This window comes from Calypte anna, chromosome 2 (genome assembly GCF_003957555.1).
Source record: "Calypte anna isolate BGI_N300 chromosome 2, bCalAnn1_v1.p, whole genome shotgun sequence".
NCBI classification, from domain to species: domain Eukaryota; kingdom Metazoa; phylum Chordata; class Aves; order Apodiformes; family Trochilidae; genus Calypte; species Calypte anna.
This window is the reverse complement of record NC_044245.1, coordinates 34,061,456-34,082,327: the sequence shown is the minus strand read 5'-3', so window position 1 is coordinate 34,082,327 and position 20,872 is coordinate 34,061,456. Positions and strand designations below refer to the sequence as shown.

General features: G+C 47.1%; 2 protein-coding genes across 3 annotated transcripts; both read left to right on the top strand.

Annotated features, from left to right (window-relative positions):
• The first annotated feature begins 486 nt into the window (after nt 1-486).
• On the top strand, nt 487-2,110 carry HOXA13 (homeobox A13). The gene is made up of 2 exons (XM_030445692.1): nt 487-1,182; nt 1,818-2,110. The coding sequence occupies exons 1-2, from the start codon at nt 510-512 to the stop codon at nt 2,060-2,062; spliced, it is 918 nt and encodes a 305-aa protein (XP_030301552.1). The 5' UTR covers nt 487-509; the 3' UTR covers nt 2,063-2,110.
• Nucleotides 2,111-8,962: 6,852 nt separating this feature from the next.
• On the top strand, nt 8,963-19,860 carry HOXA11 (homeobox A11). 2 transcript variants are annotated; one of them, XM_030445450.1, is made up of 3 exons: nt 8,963-9,032; nt 17,320-17,875; nt 19,336-19,860. In XM_030445450.1, the coding sequence occupies exons 2-3, from the start codon at nt 17,338-17,340 to the stop codon at nt 19,566-19,568; spliced, it is 771 nt and encodes a 256-aa protein (XP_030301310.1). In that variant the 5' UTR covers nt 8,963-9,032; nt 17,320-17,337; the 3' UTR covers nt 19,569-19,860. The 2 variants fall into 2 exon arrangements, with proteins under 2 accessions (XP_030301310.1, XP_008492449.2); XM_008494227.2 differs by lacking the exon at nt 8,963-9,032 and having other exon boundaries at nt 17,209-17,875.
• The last annotated feature ends 1,012 nt before the right edge of the window (nt 19,861-20,872 follow it).

Genomic DNA, 20,872 nt, shown 5'->3' with positions numbered 1-20,872 from the left:
GGTAAGGCCGGAGGAAAGCGGCGGAGGGCAGAAGAAATCAGGCGGGGGGTCGAGAGGAGCCCCGCACCTCGGGGAACGCGCCGCGGCAACAACGGGGCCAAAATGCTCACGCTTCGGTGGAGAGGGGAGGGAGGGCCGAAGGGAGAAGGGAGGGAGAAGGGAGGGAGGGCGAACGGGCGGGCCCCCTCCCGCCCGCCCCCCCTCGCCCCCTCGCGGCGCCCGCACCCCGCGCTGCGGCAGCAGGACCGCGCCGTGCCCGCGCCCGTGCCCGCGCCCCGGGCCAGGACCCGGCCCCGCGCGGTTATTGCGTTATTTAATTATCTCCACTTTATTCCTTCAGATGTTTATCAGCTGCTTTGCATATCACGTGGGGGCGGGCGGCCCAATGAGGGCCGGCCTGGCGCGACACTGGCGCGTCAGCCTTGGTCAAGTCCCGGAGATTGAGTATCTCTTTTTTCAGTCTTTGGGGCTTTTAAAAAAGAGCCACTAGTCTCAATGCGGAGCGGGCTATGACAGCCTCCGTGCTCCTCCACCCCCGCTGGATCGAGCCCGTCATGTTCCTCTACGACAACAGCCTGGATGAGATCAATAAGAACATGGACGGGTTTCACGCCGGCAGCAACTTCGCGGCGGCGGCGGCGGCCAACCCCTGCCGCAACCTGATGGCTCACCCCGCGCCCCTGGCCGCCCCCAGCGCCGCCGCCTACACCTCCAGCGAGGCCCCCGCCGCCGGTATGGCCGAGCCCGCTGTCAAGCAGTGCAGCCCCTGCTCGGCCGCCGTGCAGAGCTCCTCCGGCGCCGCTCTGCCCTACGGCTACTTCGGCAGCGGATACTACCCCTGCCGCATGACCCACCACAACGCCATCAAGTCCTGCGCCCAGCCCGCCTCCACCTTCGCCGACAAGTACATGGACACCTCCGTCTCCGGCGAGGAGTTCACGTCGCGGGCCAAGGAATTCGCCTTCTACCAGGGCTACGCCGCCGGGCCCTACCAGCCGGTGCCCGGCTATCTGGATATGCCCGTGGTGCCCGCCATCGGCGGCCCCGGCGAGCCGCGCCACGATCCCCTGCTCCCCATGGACAGCTACCAGCCTTGGGCCATCACCAATGGGTGGAACGGGCAAGTGTACTGCCCCAAGGAGCAGAGCCAGCCGCCTCACCTCTGGAAATCCACCCTTTCGGGTAATACACCTGCATGACTCCCCCTGCCCCCACCCCCCTCCTCCTCCTCCCCCGCTCGCGCCTCTCGAGGATCCCGCCGGCAGGGCTCCGGGATCACCCTCGGGATGACCCTTCCCCGCCCCTCCCGCTCTCCCCGGCCCCATCCCGCCCTGGTCCGCACATGCCCCAGCGTCGCCGGAGCGGCCCCGGTGCCGCCCCCTGCCCCCCGCCGGCGCACAGCGCATCCCGCCTTGTCCGCCTGGCACTGCCGCCGGCACCGGGAGAGGAAACAGCTGAAAAGGGCCGCGGGAAGGTGTGTGGTGGTGTTTTTTCCCGTACACTCCATAGCACCCAGGCTGGGTAAATCGCCGCTGCCCCGCGCGACTCTACCCGGAGTCCCACTCTGGGGCCTATGGGGCTTGTTATTATTTTTCGTCTGCGTGAGAGGAGAGAGCCTTTCCGCCCCAAAAAGCTGTCCGCTGAGACCAGGAAAGGGCAACCCCAAATGCTGAGCTGGGCTTTAGTAGCTAAGCTGGAGCTGGGCAGGCGGAGAAGTGATCTGAAATTCTACCCCCCCTCTCTATCCCTTGAAGATGTCCTGAGCGGTTCGAGCGATTTTCTAATGCTTGGCTTCATAGGTTTTTTTTCTGTTCCAGACGTCGTTTCGCATCCCTCCGATGCCAACTCGTACAGACGTGGGAGAAAGAAGAGAGTGCCTTACACAAAGGTCCAGTTAAAAGAACTCGAAAGGGAATATGCTACAAATAAATTCATAACCAAAGACAAACGGAGGAGGATATCGGCAACTACAAATCTGTCAGAGAGACAGGTCACAATCTGGTTCCAAAACAGAAGAGTGAAAGAGAAAAAAGTGATCAACAAATTGAAGACTACCAGTTAGTGGATTAAAAATGGAGAAGCAGCAACTCAAAAGTTTCAGAACTTTTTTTTTTTTTTCGTGTTCAAATTAAAATAATTATTAATAATAATTAAAAAGAGAAAGACAATGAAACTCTACTTTCAGAACAAGAGATCTGTATCTTTGGAATTATAGCTTTTTTTTGCTTTTTTTTCTTTTCTTTTTTTTTTTTTAATATTGTTGTAGCAAAATGGTTAAAACTGACAGTTTTCCTGAAATCCCAAGCAGCCAGCCAGTATCACTGACAGACTGTAAAGCTCACATACCCAGCCCCGAGAAATACCCTTTCAGCTAAGACACACAATCTTCTGAAAAACTTCTAAGTGCTTCTACAACCTTACTATCTGAGAAGACTCTTCGTGGCCACGATGCGAGAGCTGGTTAACATGAGGAGGTCGATGTGGACCTATAAGCTGGTTTTCTTCCATTGCAATCCAAACTGTATGTTGAATGACTGCTCAGGTAAACCATAGTGAAAAAAAAAAGTACAATTACTGTATGTTTTTAAGCAATGCATTTCATGTCAAAAAGTAATAATAAAACCTCGAAGGTACTGAATAACGATTTAAGAGACATCAGTAATGAAGGAAGCTCTGTGGAGGATCTATCTTGATAGTAAATTTAAACCATCGCAAACTAGTAGGGATAGAAGGGAAATACTTGCTTGAAGATGTCTTTCGGTTTTATTTGTAATTTTCAGCAGATGATTTTTTGTCATCTGAACTGTTTGTTGTTGTTGATTTTTTTCTCCTGCAGACCGTACAATAGATACTTTTTAAAGGACTTTGCCTATTTTAAACCTCAAATAATCTTCAAGAATTAATATTCTAAGTCCCCGGAAATTTTTAAATATTTGACTCTGGGTGGATACAAAAGCCGTGAACATTGGCACTTCTTTACAGTTAGGGAAAAAAAACCCAAAAACTTTCTGGAAAAAAATATTCAAGAACTTTGAACTGAAATACATTTTTCCCCAGAAGTATTTTGATTTATATAATCTATATTTTGATCTTTAACTAATTAGTCGTTTCTCCTTGTTTATTGTCTGTTATGAGGCCGCAGTAGAACCTTTAGGGATTCTTTTTACAGCACCTTTTAATCCAATCAGTTATTTCAACCAGCACATTATTTTGTTTTTATTCACTATAAAAAGCTATCTTGTAAATAAAAAAAAAAAATCAGCGCACTGTGAAAATATACTTGTGCACCCTCATTTTTTTTATCTTTCTACTGAAAAATGAAAACCCGAGACATGTAGATAGGTATAGTAGTATTAATACTGTTAATAAAATAGTCACTGTAATAAAACTTGAAAGAAATGCTTTTTGTTTTTCCATATCTACGTGCATTTCATAAGAAAAATATAATGTATCTGTCTTGTAATTATCATACTGTTGTCTTCCCTTATGTAGCTGACGTATATGTGGTGGAGTTTTGTTGTTTGGTTGGTGTTTAGGGTTTTTTGGGTTTGGGGTGGTTTTTTTGTTGGGTGGGGTTTGTTGCTTTTTTTTTTTTTTTTTTTTTTTTTTTTTTTGACGGTATTTCTTTTTGAACAGGGAAGCCTGATAACCAGCGTTGCTAAACTATAAATGTTTCGGTAATGTTAAACAGCGGTTTTGTAGCGGGGCTGGGGGCCCGGGGAAGGAAGAGCAGGATGATACCAGTGCAGCGCTGCAGTCCTCCCCGTAAATGGAGTACGGCCGCCGTCCCTTAAGACAGAGAGATGCTGCTCGGCCTCAGCGGGAAGGTAGAGGAGGGGGGAGATTGTGGGGGGGCTGCGTGGCGATGACAGGACGGGGAAGGCCTGAAACCTTGACCTTGAGGGGGAAAAAAAAAAGACGATTTGTGACCTTGACTTTTGACAGCTCCCTGCACCGGCGGCATCCGCGGGCCGACAGCGCCACCTCGTGGCCATCGCCGCGCTGAGCCCGCACCTGGCCGCGCCCGCGCAGCATCACCCGCGAACCTCCGCGCCGCACATCCCCGTGTCTCTCTGGATATAATATGGCTGAATTTGAAAGGCAGAGAGGGCAGCAGGTTGTGATCTCCTGCCTATCTCTCTGGCGATGTCAGGGAAACGGCGAGGCTGAGCTGAGGGTGAAAATCGGTGCCCGGCTGGGGAACTTCGGTGTTCGGCTGGGGGATGCCGTGCGAGGAGCCGCCGTCCGTCCTGTGTTGTGAGTGACGGGCGAATTTGGTCGGGCACAAGGAGAGGTTTTGCTTTCGCCGCCTGTCTCCAGCGGTGGTCCGCAGTTCTAATTAGAGCTATTGGGGGACCTTTACGGTACATTTAGAAAGTATCATGTACCGCGCTAACTGTTCGGTTCTAGCCTTACATTTCTGAAATTCAAAAGGACCCGCCTGTGCAGAGATCAGCGCAGAGCGCTTTCCGCCTCTCAGATCTTACTCTAGACCATTTGTGCAATAACTTACAGGAAAAAAAATACCTGCAGGAGCAGGATCTGTTTTCCAGGAGGCTGTCGTGCTGGAGGATTTGAGCTTTGTGCGGGATTTTAGCCTTCTCCCGGTGTGCGGGCGTATTCTCCGCCGGCTGCTATCAGCGCTCTGGGCCGCAGAGAGCTGTGGTTTCTCGGGGCGCGGGAAACCCGCGGCCGCGAAGCGTGGGAATATGGGCTGCGTTCCTTCGGAGGCCTGTCAGGGAATTTCTGAGAGAGATTATCCCGTCCCCGGAGAGGTACATTAGCAGTTGGTTTTCAGGCCGTGCTGTCGGGCTGTGCTCTGGAGTAACAGCGTGTCCCTGTGAGGTGACGGGTGCCAGCCCCGATGGCGAGGACCAGGCCTGCCTCCGACCTGAGCCGCCGGTCCAGGGACCACGAGTAAAGACACGGGGTGCAACACAGCCTGAGGGAGGAAATTATCTTTCCCCGTCGAGCCGGGCCTTCGACTCCTCATAAACGAGGGGAACCCGGCAGTGCAACCTCATTTCTGGGAAGGCAGCAACCCGCGCAACACTGGGATCAGCCCCGTGGCCTGGGGTTTTCAGCAGAACTGGATCAGGCAGCAAAAACCCCGCGATGGGGCTGACGGAGCCGCGGACAGACGTTCCTCAAGGTTGCACCCCTAGTTGGGGTCGTGGGCTGCCGACTGGCTACCGGGCCGTTCTCCTACTGGCCGTACCTGCCGTGAGCAGTCAGATACCCACCGGTATGCTTCGGCTGCGGATACTGGACAGCCGCCTTTCCTCCATCTCACTGCAACGTTTTCTCCTGAAAGAGCCAAATTACCTGGAGAAAGCCGCTTGTGAATTGCACTTGTTCTGGCTCCGAGTGAACAATTCTATTTATTCCGTTATATTTCGCAAGCTGTATAATTACTGCATGAGACACGCCGCAAATTACATGTATTACAGGTCGGAGATGAGGGTGGTAGGAACGATTTGAGCCCTGTGTATCTTAACAGAGGATCTCCGATTTTCAAACTGTGCCCCAGAGCGATATAATTCAGGAGCGCCTTGAAAGAAACCCACAACGAGATTATGGCCGACAGTAGTAACATAACAGCTTTTTTTTTTTTTTTTTTTGCTTTTTTTTTTTTTTTTTCTTAAAAGAAAGGAAAAGAAAGAAAGAAAAAAAGGTAACATTTAACCAGAACTAGTATTTGAAGATTATGTTTTCCTACTGAACCACCCACCCTTCAAATCTGCTTAGCATTTCTTGACTGACCGTGGATTAGCGAATTTAAATTCCCACTACTGTTCAAATAGCTCTACCGCATATATATTTCACAGGGTAAAAAAGGGAGCGTTTGACTCGCCATCGCTGGCAGGAGTAAGGTAACATTTTGGATCGGACTCCTGCTACCATGTAAAGTCAGCGTCGAGGCTCTAGCAGGCTTCAGCAGGAGGATCAGGTCGTGTTTCCCGGCCCTGCAGAGGAGAGTACCAGGCGTGGGAACAGGATCGGTCCCTCAGCAGAGCTCCCTGACTCCACAAGGGTGTCTTCCCGTCGGACACCCCGGGTGTGCGACGGCTACCTCGGCATCCCCGCTCCCGTTCTCGGGGACGGAGGTTCCCCTACCACACCCCTGCCTGGGGTCGTGCTCAAGGCCCCGCTCAGGAAATGTCCCCCAAGGGCGAGTGGCTTTTCAGGTGAGTAAAGGCAGGGAGCTCCGTGCCTTGTCCACCAGGGCACCCCTCGGGAGGACACTGCGTGTGCGGGGGTGCCCCCGCGGAGTCCTCCAGGCCGCGGAGCCATTCAAGGCACTAAGAAGGGGGTGTCTACCTTTTTCTGGGTCGCAAAAGGTTCCATATTCGCGGGCCTTGCTTGCCCGCCCGCCCCTGCCTCGGCCCTTTCGGGTACCCACTGACCCGGGGCTGCAACCACGCGGCCCTCCGCGCCCCCAGCTCTCCATCCTGCCTCCATCCCAGGAGATGAGGCCTCACAGCGTTGCGGAGCAGGGGGGGAGGGGGTGTGTAGGTGTGTGTGCTCGTGTTATTTATTACCTTCATTTACCGTCCAAAAGCTGTTGGCACATACATTTTCAGCTACAAATTGCAGTTGTATTACATATTCCCCTCTCACCAATCTGCCGCCAGAGTCCTAAAATACATCCCTAATATGTTTTACAAGTAAATATATCACCAAAGAAAATAATTAAGCAACGTGACACATTACTTCACGACATCCGTCCTTGCACGCGGTTCATAGACAATTATTACTTATATTCCCCGCTTTACCGAGAATGTTTTAAAATGGTGATGGAGAAGTTACTGTGTCTGACTTGCTGTGTAGTGTTGTATGTGAGAAGAGTTTTATTTGCAGTTGCATAAAGAAAGATTTTAAAATAGAATAAATAAATAAACAAGGATTTGAAAACAAAACAAATACAAAAATTTTAAAAATGTACATAAACAATGTAGGGTCTCTACTGTCTCAGCTCCCCTATGAATTAAAATGTTAGGTATTACATTTTAGCAGATGTACAGGGCGATGCAGGGGACAAAGGGAGCCATCTATTACTGTGTATTTAGCGTTCTTGTTGAAACAATAATGTCAGAGCAGTATTTCACTCCCGGTCTAAAGCGCAAAACATAAATAAATAAAAAGAATTCAGTTCAGTTTCTCTTCAAGTAATTCTTGCGGGATTCAACGACATGCACTGTATTTCCCAGTGTATTCATATGTTGGTTTATAATCTAATACCGTGCATCCTTAGTTCCTCAGATTTTAAATTCCCATAGACTGAAAGTGGTTTTACGTCTTTGACGAGATCGGATGGGCACAGCAAATGTTTTGTATTTTTTCCCACCAAGAGAATAATACGGTATTTAATCTATCCCCGCCTCGAGCTCTTGGCAGTAGCAAGGGTGGTTTGCTATGGGAAATAAACCTTGACAGGAGCATATTTAAAAAAAAAAAAAAAATTACAAGTAGAACTGCAAAGCTATATCTTTTTCTTCGTCCGCCTTTTGCTCCCGCCTAAGAATCAAAACTCTGGCTAGCTCAGAAGGCCCCCAAAGCAAACGGAAAAAATACTTTGCTCCATATCGAAATGCTCAGAAAATAAAATTACCCACTACTTCCAGAGCAGTATATATCTGAACGGACGGCTAAGCATCACGGCCTACAAATTAAAGTTGCGGTTTTTAAAAAATAAATTACTATGGTTTAAATAAAACCTCATTCCTGGTGCATTTCAGCATTCTCCGTGGGCAGCGTTAGCAATAAAATCAAGACAGCGTTTAATACAAAAAAAATATTGGCAGGCGCTAAAAGGCCGTTTGTTGCCATTCATAACTTTAGATGCGTTTTAATGTACTTTAATGATGATTTGGAGAGATGGCCTTGCCGGTAAAAGAGTCCAAAAAAGACGAGGGAGGGGTACCTGGGGGTGGCTTTTCCACGTGGACTGGAGGGGAGGACGTGGGGGAGGTGGGGGACGAAGAGACCCGGCCGCGGCGCAGGGGTCCGGTCGGGAGAGTTTTAACTACGCAGTGAATCCTTCCCTGCCCCCCGCGCCCCCTCCCCCTTGAATGCAGTTGATTCATGAACTAGGGTACGAAATGCAAATGTTCATTAAGTCTTTCCTCCTTCCCTCCTCCCTCAGGCTTTCCTCCCGCCTCCGCACCCCCTTAAAAAAAAAACATAAAAATTGTCTTTTTTTTTGTCTTTTTTTTTTTTTTTTTTTTTGTCTTTTTTTTTTTGTCTTTTTTTTTTTTTTTTTTTCCAGAGAATAGCTTCAACATGGCGTGCTGAAAGGCAGATGCTTTGCCCTTTCCTAGATCTGAACTGTGATTAAACATCCCCAAAGAGAGCATCTCTCTTCCTCCCGTCGCTCCCCCCTCCCTTCCCTCCCCGTAGCGTAGAGGAAAGCGCCCTCTTCTACGTAGGAAAGGTCAAGTCCTACAACGCACAACCCACGGTCATTACTGTACTGTGACCCGGGGTGTACTGGGGAGGAACGGCCGGCTGTCCCGTGATCAAAAACACTGGGACTTTTTTTTTTTTCTCTTTGTAGGATGAGAATACATGGAATTAGACAGCATTTTAGCCTCCTGCCACCACCTTATGTGCAAATCGCCATCGGAAATCCTAGGGGACCAGGAGAGACAGAGGAAAAAAAAAAAAGAACAGTAGTAATAATAATTGCAACAGTAATCGCCATTAGCCTGTGATATTGTGGCATTTTGCAGCCGAAGCCGGCAGGAAGGACGATGTGACCCAGTAGCTAGATTTCTCTCCATCTCAAGGCAAACCAACAAGAACTAGGGAAATTATTTTTTTTATAACCCCAAATCAACAGAAACCCAAGTCACTAAGAGATCGAGAAGGAATGATTTGTGGACCGAGTATATTTATTTTTTAAGGGAGGAAATAAAAAATGTGCAATCCGTACTCAATGATCGAGAGGTCTACAGCACAACGCGGGATCCTAGCTGTCAGTCTCCGTGGGGATATATTTTTGCACAGGCGAGAAACTTCTGGATGCTGGGGTAAGATTTTCATACTCTTCCTGGAAGCGGCTGAATGTTTCTCCTCTCCTCTTGCTCGGTGGTGAATTAAGCAAATAAGCCAACCACAAACAATCACCCGGTCCCCCTGCGAAGCCCCCTGCATGATTTGAGCAAAGTAATTTTGGAAGGCCTTTGTCGAAAGCTTCCTTGGGCCCTTTCTTCCCCCAGCTCCCCCCCACCCAGCCCACCCACCCCTCTCCCTTTCTCCCATGGTGTATGAGGCCGAAGTGCTGCTTCTGCTGCCGAGACCTGGGTGAAGAAGGCTATGTGGACTTATGCTAATAGAGCCGAAGAGCCTTTTAAGAAAAGTAAGACTGATTCTCCTAGACCGGGTGCTTGCTCTCTGCTTTTCGTAGAGATGCTGCTTTCCAGCCTAGCCTAGGTGGGAAGCAAAGAAGGCTCTTGGCAGGAAAGTGGGCCAGGAGAGGCTGGGGTCAGAGCCCAAAACGCCGGCAGGCTTGCAGATAAGAGCTGTTGGTTGCTTGGCTTTCTGCTGCGCCGGGTTGTCTTGCAGAGCTGGATCAGGCTCCGTGGAAAAGCAACTCCTGGGTTTTGTTCCCTGATGTGTTGTTTTGTGGGTTTTTTCTCCCTGAATTAGCCTCTGAAATTATTCTAATCTTTCGAGGGCCGGGGAGGGGTTCGATTGCTCTGCTTGGAGGAAAGCAGCAGAAGGGTTTTAACCTATCTGCTTTTCGCCATTGCCTGTGTGTATCTAGAAAGAATAATGTCAGCCGGGCGTTTTAACCTGCCAGTTTAAATTAATCAGAGCTTACTAGTAATCGCCTTGATTCCACCTCACCAAGCAAAATGCTTTTATTTATTCCTGGTCGTATAAGTCGGCCTCTCTAGTCGGCTTTGGCGAGAAGTAAAAGCAGAGTATTTTAAGTCTGGTTTCATGCCCTTGGGTAGGCATAAAATATGATGGATTTTAATACCAAGCAATCTTGGATGGTCTTCATCTCCAGCTACTCGTTGGTTTATGTTTAAATATGCGAGGGTTTGTAAAATTAAAATACCGTGATGTAGGGACACTTGATGAGAAAATAAAACTGAAAGAGAAAGGAGGTGTAACCCACACGCTCGGTCTGGACTAATTAGGGGGGTTCTACCCAAATTCCCTCGGCATCTGCCGTGTGGACTTGTTCTGATATGCCCCAGATTCTGTAAGAAGTAGTGTTAGTATCAGAATTTTTTTAGGAATCGGGAAAGGGAAATAATCTCGACCGTGGGCAGGTTTCCACTCCGGCATAGGCAGGAGCAGCCATATTAGGCTCTCCCTAACAGAGAGAGAGAGCGAGAGAGAGAGAGAGCCTCTCTTTTTAATAGTAGGTTAAGGAGGAAGAATTATTTTTATGGGTGCCTTTGCATGACATAAGAGAGAACAGGCAAGAAGAGGTCCTTACAGAGCCGGCAGAGCTTTACCTGCACATATGATTACATTCCCAACTGCAGCGAGCATTTTAAGTTAAATTAATAGTTTCCTATAAAGGCTACACAAGTACAGGTACCTTCATTACAATACAATTCGGAGAGTCCACCAAAATACGAAGTTAGGGCTTTGAAGTCGTTGATTTGACAGCCCAGTATAGTGATACTTCCTGTACCCGCCCCCTAAAACAATAGTTGATGAAGAAATGTCTTTACTTCGGTGGGTTTCACGGTGTGTGGATAAGGCTCTCCTATAAAGTTAGCGGTGTGGCACAGTAAAATCTGATGTGTTTCTTGGCGAGTTGGGCAAAATAAAATAAATTGAAATACCTTAATAAATCAATGATAAAATTCAATGTACATTAGGAAGAACCTTATGTCCTGTAAAATACAGTTTAGCCAAGACTCCCAGTCGAATACCTTGACTTGAATTTCTGCGGCAAAGTGTGGATCTTGGCATCTCAGGAACAGTCTAGCACCATGACGAGCTCGTCTCGGCATTGAGGCAGTTCACTGTTTGATGCTCTTAAGCTTGGGGATACACTATAAATCTTGTAATTCTGGTGTGTTACTTGCATCTTGAATTGCAAGGCAGAAAAATGCTCATTTTTCAGAGGCAGCAAAGTACGATTTTTTTCCTCTCGCTGAATATATTTCCTGGGTTAACAAATCTAAGGTCAAGTTCAAGGCATCAGTTGTAGCAATACTTTTAAATGAAAGTCGACATGACAATGTTTTGGCGGACTTTTGTTTGTTTGTTTGTTAGGGGGGGGGGTTTGTGTGGGTTTTTGTGGGGTTTTTTATGTGTTGTTTTTTGTTTTTTTTTTTAACTGTGTAGGGTAAATCGGTTGCGGGTGAATTTTACATGGGATCATCGCCTGAGATGTGGCCGTCCGTAAGGGATAATCGCGTCTTTTAATAATACTGCGCTTTCAAGGGGTTGCTGGGGATGTTTCTTAAGCCTCTCTGATTAATTTAACATAAAACACATCGGCATGAAAAAACACCGGCACCAGTTTAGTACAAACGGCGCTAATGACCCAGTTCATTCTGGTCTGGGTGGGAGTCTGCGGAAAGTGCCTGTTTTTTCTGTTCCGGTGCATTATAACCAGGAAAATTTGCTTTTGCACTCATTTATGAGCCTGCCACTTGGTCTATACACCCTTCTCCCGCACCCTATTTTTGCCAGAAGTCTCTTGCACCTGTATCTGGATAGCTGGGGGCGGGGGGACAGGATTGAATGACTGGGTATGTGTTTTCATGTGTCGGGAAAGTCTCGCAGAGCATTCATGGGGAGAAAATGAGATATTCATGGTAATATCGTCGGTCAATTAATTTCTGATACACATGACCATCTGAGAAAATCCCTCCTTGCTTCTCCCTCTTTGCCGATTCTGCCTCCATTCTCTTTAAGGAGCAAGCTATGAGCAGCAAATATGAACAAAATTTTAGAGGGGTTCAGATCCCCGGAGCATGGGGTGCGCTGGGCAGGAGAGCCGGGGGAGGGTTAAGGAGATACACTGCATTAGGAGAAAACCCCCGCTCTTGTGAAAGTGCCGAGAGTATGTCACAAGTACAACTCGTTTGGCTGCAAAAGGGCAAGAAAATGGTTGTCGACAAAGAGAAATAATCTATCTGGAAGGAGCTTCCTCTCTGGGAAAAGAGCCCTCTATATTTCGACTTGTCGTAGCTATCAGAGTCAGTATCTGCCTTCAGACAGAGCCATCGGATGCTCGTCAAGAGCGAAATGATGCAAAACGTTGCGTTTGGTCGCTGACGCCCGGTAGATCTCTGGAGGTCCTTGGCAGCTTAATCCTAATGGTCAAACTAACCGTGAGGATGAAAAAAACAACCACCCCCTGTAGCTTTTCCATCTCAGCCTTCAAAAAGGCACGGAGGGTGGCGAAGGAAAGAAAATTACTCAAGTAATCGATATTAAAAATCGATCTAAAATATTCCGGTATAAGATAAAAGCAGTCTTCTGAAATGTTTAACTATCTGAATGTAATGCGATTAAATGCATCGAAAATTTCAGAATAACCTCGACTTGAATCCTGTTTACATCTGCCCTTTCTCTTTATATGTATTCTGCAATTTCCAAGCAAAAATCGCATACCGCCTCAGGTTTTGTACTATAAATAGTCTGTGCCATATCACACAACACGGGGCTTCAATCATGGCGATATAAAAAAAATCAGCTATTACTTTAATGATTTGAAAAATCTTAGTAACTATTGTATCACTTTCTTGGATTGCAGTGTTAAGGGAACATATTTATTTTTTAATAATAATAATAATAGATGGGTATTTATATGTCCTTTCCATAACAGACAAAACGGCTAACCGAAAATAAATGCTAGTTAAAAAGTTCTGAGCTCGAAATATTTAAAATCCAAACAATAAGCGCCATTTTCTGAAGCTGCATTCCTGGCAAATTTTGCTTAGAATTACGGTCTTCTAACTTTGTTTTTGTTGGAAAAGATGAGAAGGGATTACACTTTTCCTTGGCAGAAATGTTGCGATTTCTCTAATACTACATTTTTCTAACAAGCCTTTGTAAACTGTAATCAACCCTCAGCTTTACAAAACATGGTCCTAATTCCTGAGATATTTTATCCTGCTCGAGCTGTAACAAACCTCACCCTTTCTATGCGAGAGGAGCAGCAAAGCTTGAAGCCAGCGATCTTGTAATATTTTAATTAGTTCCTCTTGACGCAAATTTCTTTTAGAACACGTTTCGCCTGTTAATTACAGACACCCAACCCTATTGGCAAGGTAAATGGTAGGCTTCAATTTTTTTTCAAGCAAAACATGGTAGAAAACGACAACCATTTAGTTACTATAGAACTTGACCTTTTGCAGATGAGCGATAGTAAGTTAAACAGTTCCCTTTGCACGCCATCTGTATATATAAAAGCTAGGCGATCGTGGCGTCCTCGCTGTTTATATTCCTCCAAAGAAGAGATGTAGCTTTCCCCCCCCTCGCTTTGTTTAGCTTAGCTATGGGTAAATGTGCTCACAGTCTCCCCACCTCTTGGCCACGCTTGTTCTTTGCCAAAACGTCTTGCAGCAGAGCTCCCAAATTCAGAGCGGTTTTACCCTCTCTAATCCGGACGAAATACATGGGAAGGCGTAACGAATGCATTTTACTTCTCCAAACGAAGTGCCAGCCTTTGTTTATGTTGTTTTCAGTGAGGTTAGCGAGGAGAAGGCTCGATTTTCCCCCTTCCTCAACGCGGAAGTCCCAATTACTGTGTTAAAATAGCGATTCAACATTTGACCAAATAACCAACATTGATAATTGTGCTGAACACAGCAACTTAACAGTAGGCTCCCCGCAATTACCCACACATTCCGGGGCTTTAAGAGTACATTATCTCTGGTTTGCTTATCAGCAAATAAAGCCGATCAGCCCGTGTCTTGGGTGTCTAGCCGCTCCCAGCCGAGCTGCACCCCACGCAGCCTTCCCCATCACCCTTCCTTCTTGTTCTCCAGGATGGACCTGGAGGCGTTCTGGGGTCCCCTTGCGTTGCGAACCCTCTTAAAGAAATAAACTGCTTGGTTTAGGGCGGGGTGTATGTGTGTGGGCAGCTCGAACGATTCAAAAGTAGGCATCGGGGCTGCACGTGTGCATGCTGTGCAAGCACACATATGCCTAGACACACTCACACCCCCGCACAGGCACACAGACGCCTAATTCCAGTTGCCTTTTCGCCCTTCTTGCCTTAATTTCCCTTTGTTTCCCAGAGGCAGCCCCGACTTCTGGCACGGCGGAGCCTCCTCGCCCGGCGCCTCAGTCACGGCTTCAGAGAGGAGCGGGAAAGATCCCCGTACAAACCTCTGCCAGCTCTGCTCCCCATTTCTAGCCCCTAGGTTTGAAATTTATTGAAATGCAAGAGGTGGGCTGCACTGAGTCCGAGGAGGTGGCTTCCTGCGATTAAGCGTTGGGCAGCTCTGTCATGTCTGCTCTGACACAAGCTGAAGTTGACTGCCAAAGTGCTATAAAACCGCAGGTCAGTCTAGAACTGTTTTCGGTTCTCCTAGACGCGCCGTGTTCAATTATAGCCTTAAAAGCCCTAATACAAGTGCAAGAATTTGTTTGCCATCACACAGAGGCGGGGCGAGGCTCTGCAATGGTGGCGCCTTTGTTATCTCAAAGTCACTGAAATCCTTATACATTCCTTTTTGTTTGAAGGGAGGGACGTCTGCGTGTGTGCAGGGTGTGGGGAGAGAGGTTTTTCATCCACGGAATAGAAGGGTGGAGGGACACAAGGAAAATAAATAGTGCTTGGACACCAGGAGGGTTTCCGTACCCCCAGTCCCACCCCACACCCCCACAAAAGCTAGGGGAGGGCAGTAAATACGAGCAAAGGTATAGAGGAAACGAATTAAAAAAAAAAATCAAGCCAACCAGAGCTCTTGCACTCCCCACCGCAATTAAAAAAAAAAAAAAAAAAAAAAAAAAAAAAAAAAGAGAGGGAAAACCCCCAAACCCTTCAAACCCTTTTACAATCCTAAACGACACTGCAGTCTTCTGATAGCGGTTTTGACGACATGCAATCTCTTTCCATCCACTTTCTAGCCAATATGTCAAACTGGAAGATTAATTCACTAATTTCAAGTTCAGCTAGCAGACATGCAGTAAGCTTAAAAAGTACTTCCAGAAAAAAAAAAAAAAATAAAGAGTTCATCAGGGATACGTTCAGAGCATTTGATTTGTGAACGGTAACCCTTGTAAAATAAGAAAAAGGCATATAAACATTAATGCTAATAAATTAGTTTACTCCACTACAAAGGAATTACTTGATAATATTGAATTTACAACTTGAATTCAAACGCAATAGTTAACTATAATGTAGGGAAAATACATAATGAGAATATTTTCTCTGTGCACAACATGATTAGATTTGTTATTGAGTCAGTTACGATAAGCTAAGTAATAAATAAACAAATCGATGTTGACATTTAAATACCGAGGATCTCCAGAATTTACTAGAGAACTTTCTCCGGATATATAAATACTTCCACAGCACTGCAGAGGAAGAGGGGGGAGAAATCTAAATATTATTTCCCTAACATTTTCGTTTCCCTTCCATTAGCCTTCGGAGTCCACGGGGGCATGGATCTTGGACTACATCTAATTTCCTATAAGAAAAATACTTCACAATAGCCTTTTGCCGTTCTGTTTTTCTATTTTGATGAAATCCAGCCGGAACCCAAATATTTCTTTTTTGAAATCGAGCATCAGAATAGCAAAAAAATATTTTTTTCCGAGAGCCTAGGGATGTCCATGCCTCGAAAGGTGCTGTGTTCTTTGGCGTATTTCTCTGTTTTTTTTGGCTCTGCTCATTCGGTGGGGTGTGCATTTTTATTGGCAGAGAAGTACTTTTTAGCCTCTGCCCTGTACAACCCGCTTTCTATATCATCCCTTTCATGCAACAATAGTAAAAGTTTAACCACGTTTTTAAAATAGGTCTCCCTGGGTCTCAGCCTTCAGCGACGGTACGAAGCAAAAAGCAAAGTATCTCAGTAAGGCAAGTTTGTTCCTAGAGGTTAATAGAATGTCAAATAATTTTAACTAGACTTCTGGCCATTAAACTCGGAGTATTTGTCGAGACGGGGTAGCCCAATATCCACTGGTTTTCCAAGTATTTGTCTGCAGCGTTGAGACGGGGAGATCAGCAAACATTCTTTTAGCTCCGTGGTCTGCAGTTTAAAGGGCTTTCTGGCGTTGTGAATGAGACAAGGGACAAGGGTTTGGAGGGGGCGAGGAGAAAGAGCCTGAGTCCTGAGAACCCGACGTTGTTAACTACCTCCAGCAAAGCTTGGCTGAAGCCGCGCGGGGTATTTGAGGTTAATATGTAAGTAAGGGAAGGAAGACACTAAGCGCTTCGGAAGTGAACATGAATGCAAGCATGTAATCTATTCACCATGAAAATCAGTACAGACTTGACCCTGGCACATTCTTCCTAGTAACGTTTCCAGAAAAACCCTGCGGGATGAAGGCACTTTTAAAAACCTGTTATTTTTTATTATTATTATTAATTTTCGAAGCGGGGTGAGGGAAGCCCATACCGAACCCCAAAAGAAGCTAAAAAAAAAAAAAAGAAAAAAAAAAAAAAAAAAAAAAAAACTAAAGATAAAAGAAAAATAGGGGGCCGATTTCTTCGGGAGCGTTTCCTGCTCGGAAGCCGCTTTCCAGAAGAAGCCGTGCCTGCATCTCTCCTCTGTGCTCTCCTTCTCGGAGCCTGCCAGCGAGCCTCCGAATGCCCCAGCAAGAAGCACAGAAACAAACAGAAAGGTCTCACCTAACCCTGGGGAGACTGCTAAACCTCCCTACTCCAGAGCCAGCGGGTGCCATGGGCCGGGGCGGCTAAAGTCTGGGGGCAGTGGCAAGGCAGCTCCGTGTGTCCCCCCCCCTCAAAGCTAAACCCCCCACCCCTCACCCCGCCCCGGCCAACCTGCGCTCGGCTCGCCCTTAGGCGCTGGCGACGAGCTGTTGCTTCCCCCCGCGATGGCCACAAAGGGAGCGAGCGGGGCCCGGACCCGCCGCTCGTCAATGTCAACGTCGGGCCACGTGACCACACCTCCCCGCCGCCGCCGGGGAGAGCTTTCCACGTCAGCTTACGTCTCCCCATCTCTTACTTCACGGATCTGCTTCAAAGAGGCAGCTGCGTTAGAGAATCATGTTAAGCTCAGCTAATGCGGAGAAGCCGAGGTAGCCCTAATGATGGATTTTGATGAGCGTGTTCCTTGTTCCTCTAACATGTATTTGCCAAGTTGTACTTACTACGTCTCGGGTCCTGATTTTTCCAGCCTCCCTTCTTTTTTGCCCCAGACCCCGTCTTCTCGCCCTATGACATACTCCTACTCCTCCAACCTACCCCAGGTCCAACCTGTGAGAGAAGTTACCTTCAGGGAATATGCCATTGATCCCTCCAGTAAATGGCACCCCAGGAACAATCTGCCCCACTGCTACTCCGCAGAGGAGATCATGCACAGAGACTGCTTGCCTGCCACCAACACTGCTAGCATGGGCGAGATGTTCGGCAAAAACACAGCTAACGTCTACCACCCCAGCACCAACGTCTCCTCCAATTTCTATAGCACGGTGGGCAGGAATGGGGTCCTACCCCAGGCTTTCGACCAGTTTTTCGAGACGGCTTATGGTACGGCGGAAAACCTGGCCTCGGCGGACTACCCGGTAGACAAGAATGGCGAGAAGGCGCCCGCGGCCGCCGGGGCGGCGGCGGCGGCTGCGGCGGCAACTTCAAGTTCGGAAGGCGGCTGCGGCAGGGCGGCGGCGGCGGAGAAGGAGAGGCGGAGGCGGCCGGAGAGCAGCAGCAGCCCCGAGTCGTCTTCCGGCAACAATGAGGAGAAATCCGGCAGCTCCAGTACGTATAAAGGCAGCGCCCGAGCGCTTTTAGGGAAGGCAGCTTGAAATCTAGCGCACCGCCGCTGTTAAATTTTTATATGCTGTTTTATAAGCATATAAGGTTTATGAAGGGCCTTTAGATTTCCCCCAACAAAACTTTGTTATAGAAGGCGAGATCACGTGTTTAGTGCTGAAATTGGCCGTGAAATACCCACCGGGCAATGGATGCCTTAAATTTTTTTTACTTTCTCCTTCCTTTTTTTTTTTTTTTTTTTTTTTTTTTTTTAATAATAATAAAAAAGAGCTCTGTGGTCACCTCTCGAAAATATAGCAAAGTACGTTCGATGCCTGTAAATTCGGCAAAAGAAGGAGATCCCGACTCCTTTGATATCAATGTAATCCAGTGATTTTATAAAAGCCATGTGTTGCACCAGAAGTCTAGTTAGGAGCTGAATTCAAAGCCTTCGCTGCTTTAACGATTGCACTAGAATAGCGTTTAGCAGATAAAGTAGCCGCTTGAACTGCAGCAATATATTAAAAGAAACAAATTAACCTAAAGCTGGCCTTTTTGTCTAAAGGAAGCCATTTTACTAAGGCGCTGTGGCAATTACGTGTTGCCTTCTGTCCAACAGTTTGTTACATACAATTGTTATTCAATCTGTCAAAGTCTGATTTTTTTATGTGAGCTTTTTAAAAGGCAAAGCTAGTATTCGGCTCGGGAAAAAAATACCTAGACAATGAACTGTACCAGAAAAGGAAGTTTTTAAAGGGATAGCAGCCGAGTTTAATGTAAAGAGCTCCTGAACCTTGAAACCTTTTATATTCTGCTTAATGAACTTTAAAACCGTAATGGCTAATCGAGAGGAGAATACCTCGATGTGGTGGAAAGCGTGCTTGAAAATAGCCTGCTGGAGGAGAATGAGGCGCCTGGGCTCGGGGGCTTTTCCTCTGCTGGGGACGTGGAGCCGGGATTAGTGTAGGGAATGAGGGCGAGATCCGAGCGGGCACGGGCTCGGGGAGGGCTGGGCTCTGAGTCCCCTTGCCCGAAGCCGCGCTGCCTGGTGCAGGCAGCCAGGTGATGGCTGCTGCCGGGTCAGCTCCTTGTGTGTGGCGCCCGGCAGAGCAGCCTACAAAGGCTTTCCTCCAGCTCGTGAAATCCGCAGGAACCCCCTGCCACCACCCCTTTCTCCAGCCGCCCTCCCCGCGGAGGCAGTGAGGCCGGATACCCGTGTCTCGGCGGGGGTTTCGCCCTGCCCGCTGCCCGAGGCCACTCCGCGTCCTGGTCCCAGGCTGCTCGTACCTTCCAAGGCGCAGGGTTGGCGCCCAGCCTCCGACCTGCCAAGGCCGGCACCAAAGAGGGCAAAATGCGTCTTTTCCGTATTAAATGTGTTTTGCTGGAGTGTCCTCCAAAGCCTCCCTCGGTCCCCTCCGCCGGCCCCCTCTGGATCTCAAACACCTCTGCCTTTTTTCACTCCACAGGTGGACAACGTACCCGTAAAAAGAGATGCCCATACACCAAGTATCAGATTAGAGAGTTAGAAAGGGAATTCTTCTTCAGTGTCTACATAAACAAAGAGAAACGCCTCCAGCTTTCCCGAATGCTCAATCTGACCGACCGCCAAGTGAAAATATGGTTTCAGAACAGAAGAATGAAAGAAAAAAAAATTAACAGGGACCGATTACAATATTACTCAGCTAATCCACTACTTTAAAACTCATTGCGTTTTTCAAGACGAGATTAAATTCAGATTTCGCCCTTGACAAGGTCAAACCAAGGGGTTACATGGAGGAAGGAGGTGTGTATCTGACGGGACTAGAAGAATCCGAGGTTTTACGTATGTGTAAAGCTACTATGGAACTTCAATTATGGTTTATATATATATATATATTTACATATCAACTGGAATCCATTTGATTTTGACACACATGGCATCCATTTCTAAACGTGCACATCACCTCTGAGTGCAAAATCCATACCTCTTACCTTTCCAGGCACTGCGGCTCACCCTGCTACCGCTTTCGGCAGGCACAGGCGGGGACGGCACTTCTCTAACCCCGGACTCACCCACCCCTGGGCCTCCCTCGCCCCTGTGTTGCTGCGGAACAGCTGTCTGGAGATTGCCAGGTCGAGCTCACCCAACTAGGAACGCCGCAGAACCTGAATTCCGAGGAATAATCTTTTGTTCTTCCTTAGCGGAAAATGTCTAGGTTAGAGGCAGTGCTTCATTGCCAATGAGTTTGAAACGAAAATTTAAGGGGCACATAGACAGAGAATTCAAGGGTGGGGTGATGACATGCCTACACTTTCATGGGGCCAACCGCGAGCAATTGTAATATGGATGTAGTGCGTTTCCTTTGGGGGTGTGGGGAGGGAAAGGGTAGGGGAGAGAAAGAGAACTAAATAAAAGACTAAAATATTTTACTTAAAATGTCAGGTATAAATTCGCCATATATGGTAAAGAAACAATCAAAGAAAATTAGCAAATTTTAAATAGCTCTCTCTTTTTTAATTTTTTTTTTTTTATTATTTATGACATCTGGCTATTCGTTGCCATCTTTTTGGAGACAAATCATGTTGAAATGGAAAAAAAAAACCGACAAAAAAGTGTGAATTTCAGCGTTTTAAAAGAAACAGCTCCATAAAGGAAACTAACCTCCTGGCTTCTGGCTCACAAACTTTCTTCAGGAAATACCTGTGGAGAACGACAGTTTAGCAAATGCCACACAACAGTTAATTGAATCTTGGAGTTGTGCTATGCACTAACATTGGATCATTAAAATAAGTCGATCGCATGTTCGTTTAAAGGTGACTAGCGAGGAGCTTAAACAGAGGCCAAACAATGTAAATATGGTAATTTTGCTGTTGTCTACTTTAAATGTCAAGAGCTCTACTTTGTTGTCCAGTCGACATATGCAAAGAATGGAAAGTTGTTCGGGGTTATTTTAAATATCTATAAATATATATATTTCCCTGCAGGAACCAAAGTGAGGAAAAAATGCAATTAAAAAAAAAAAA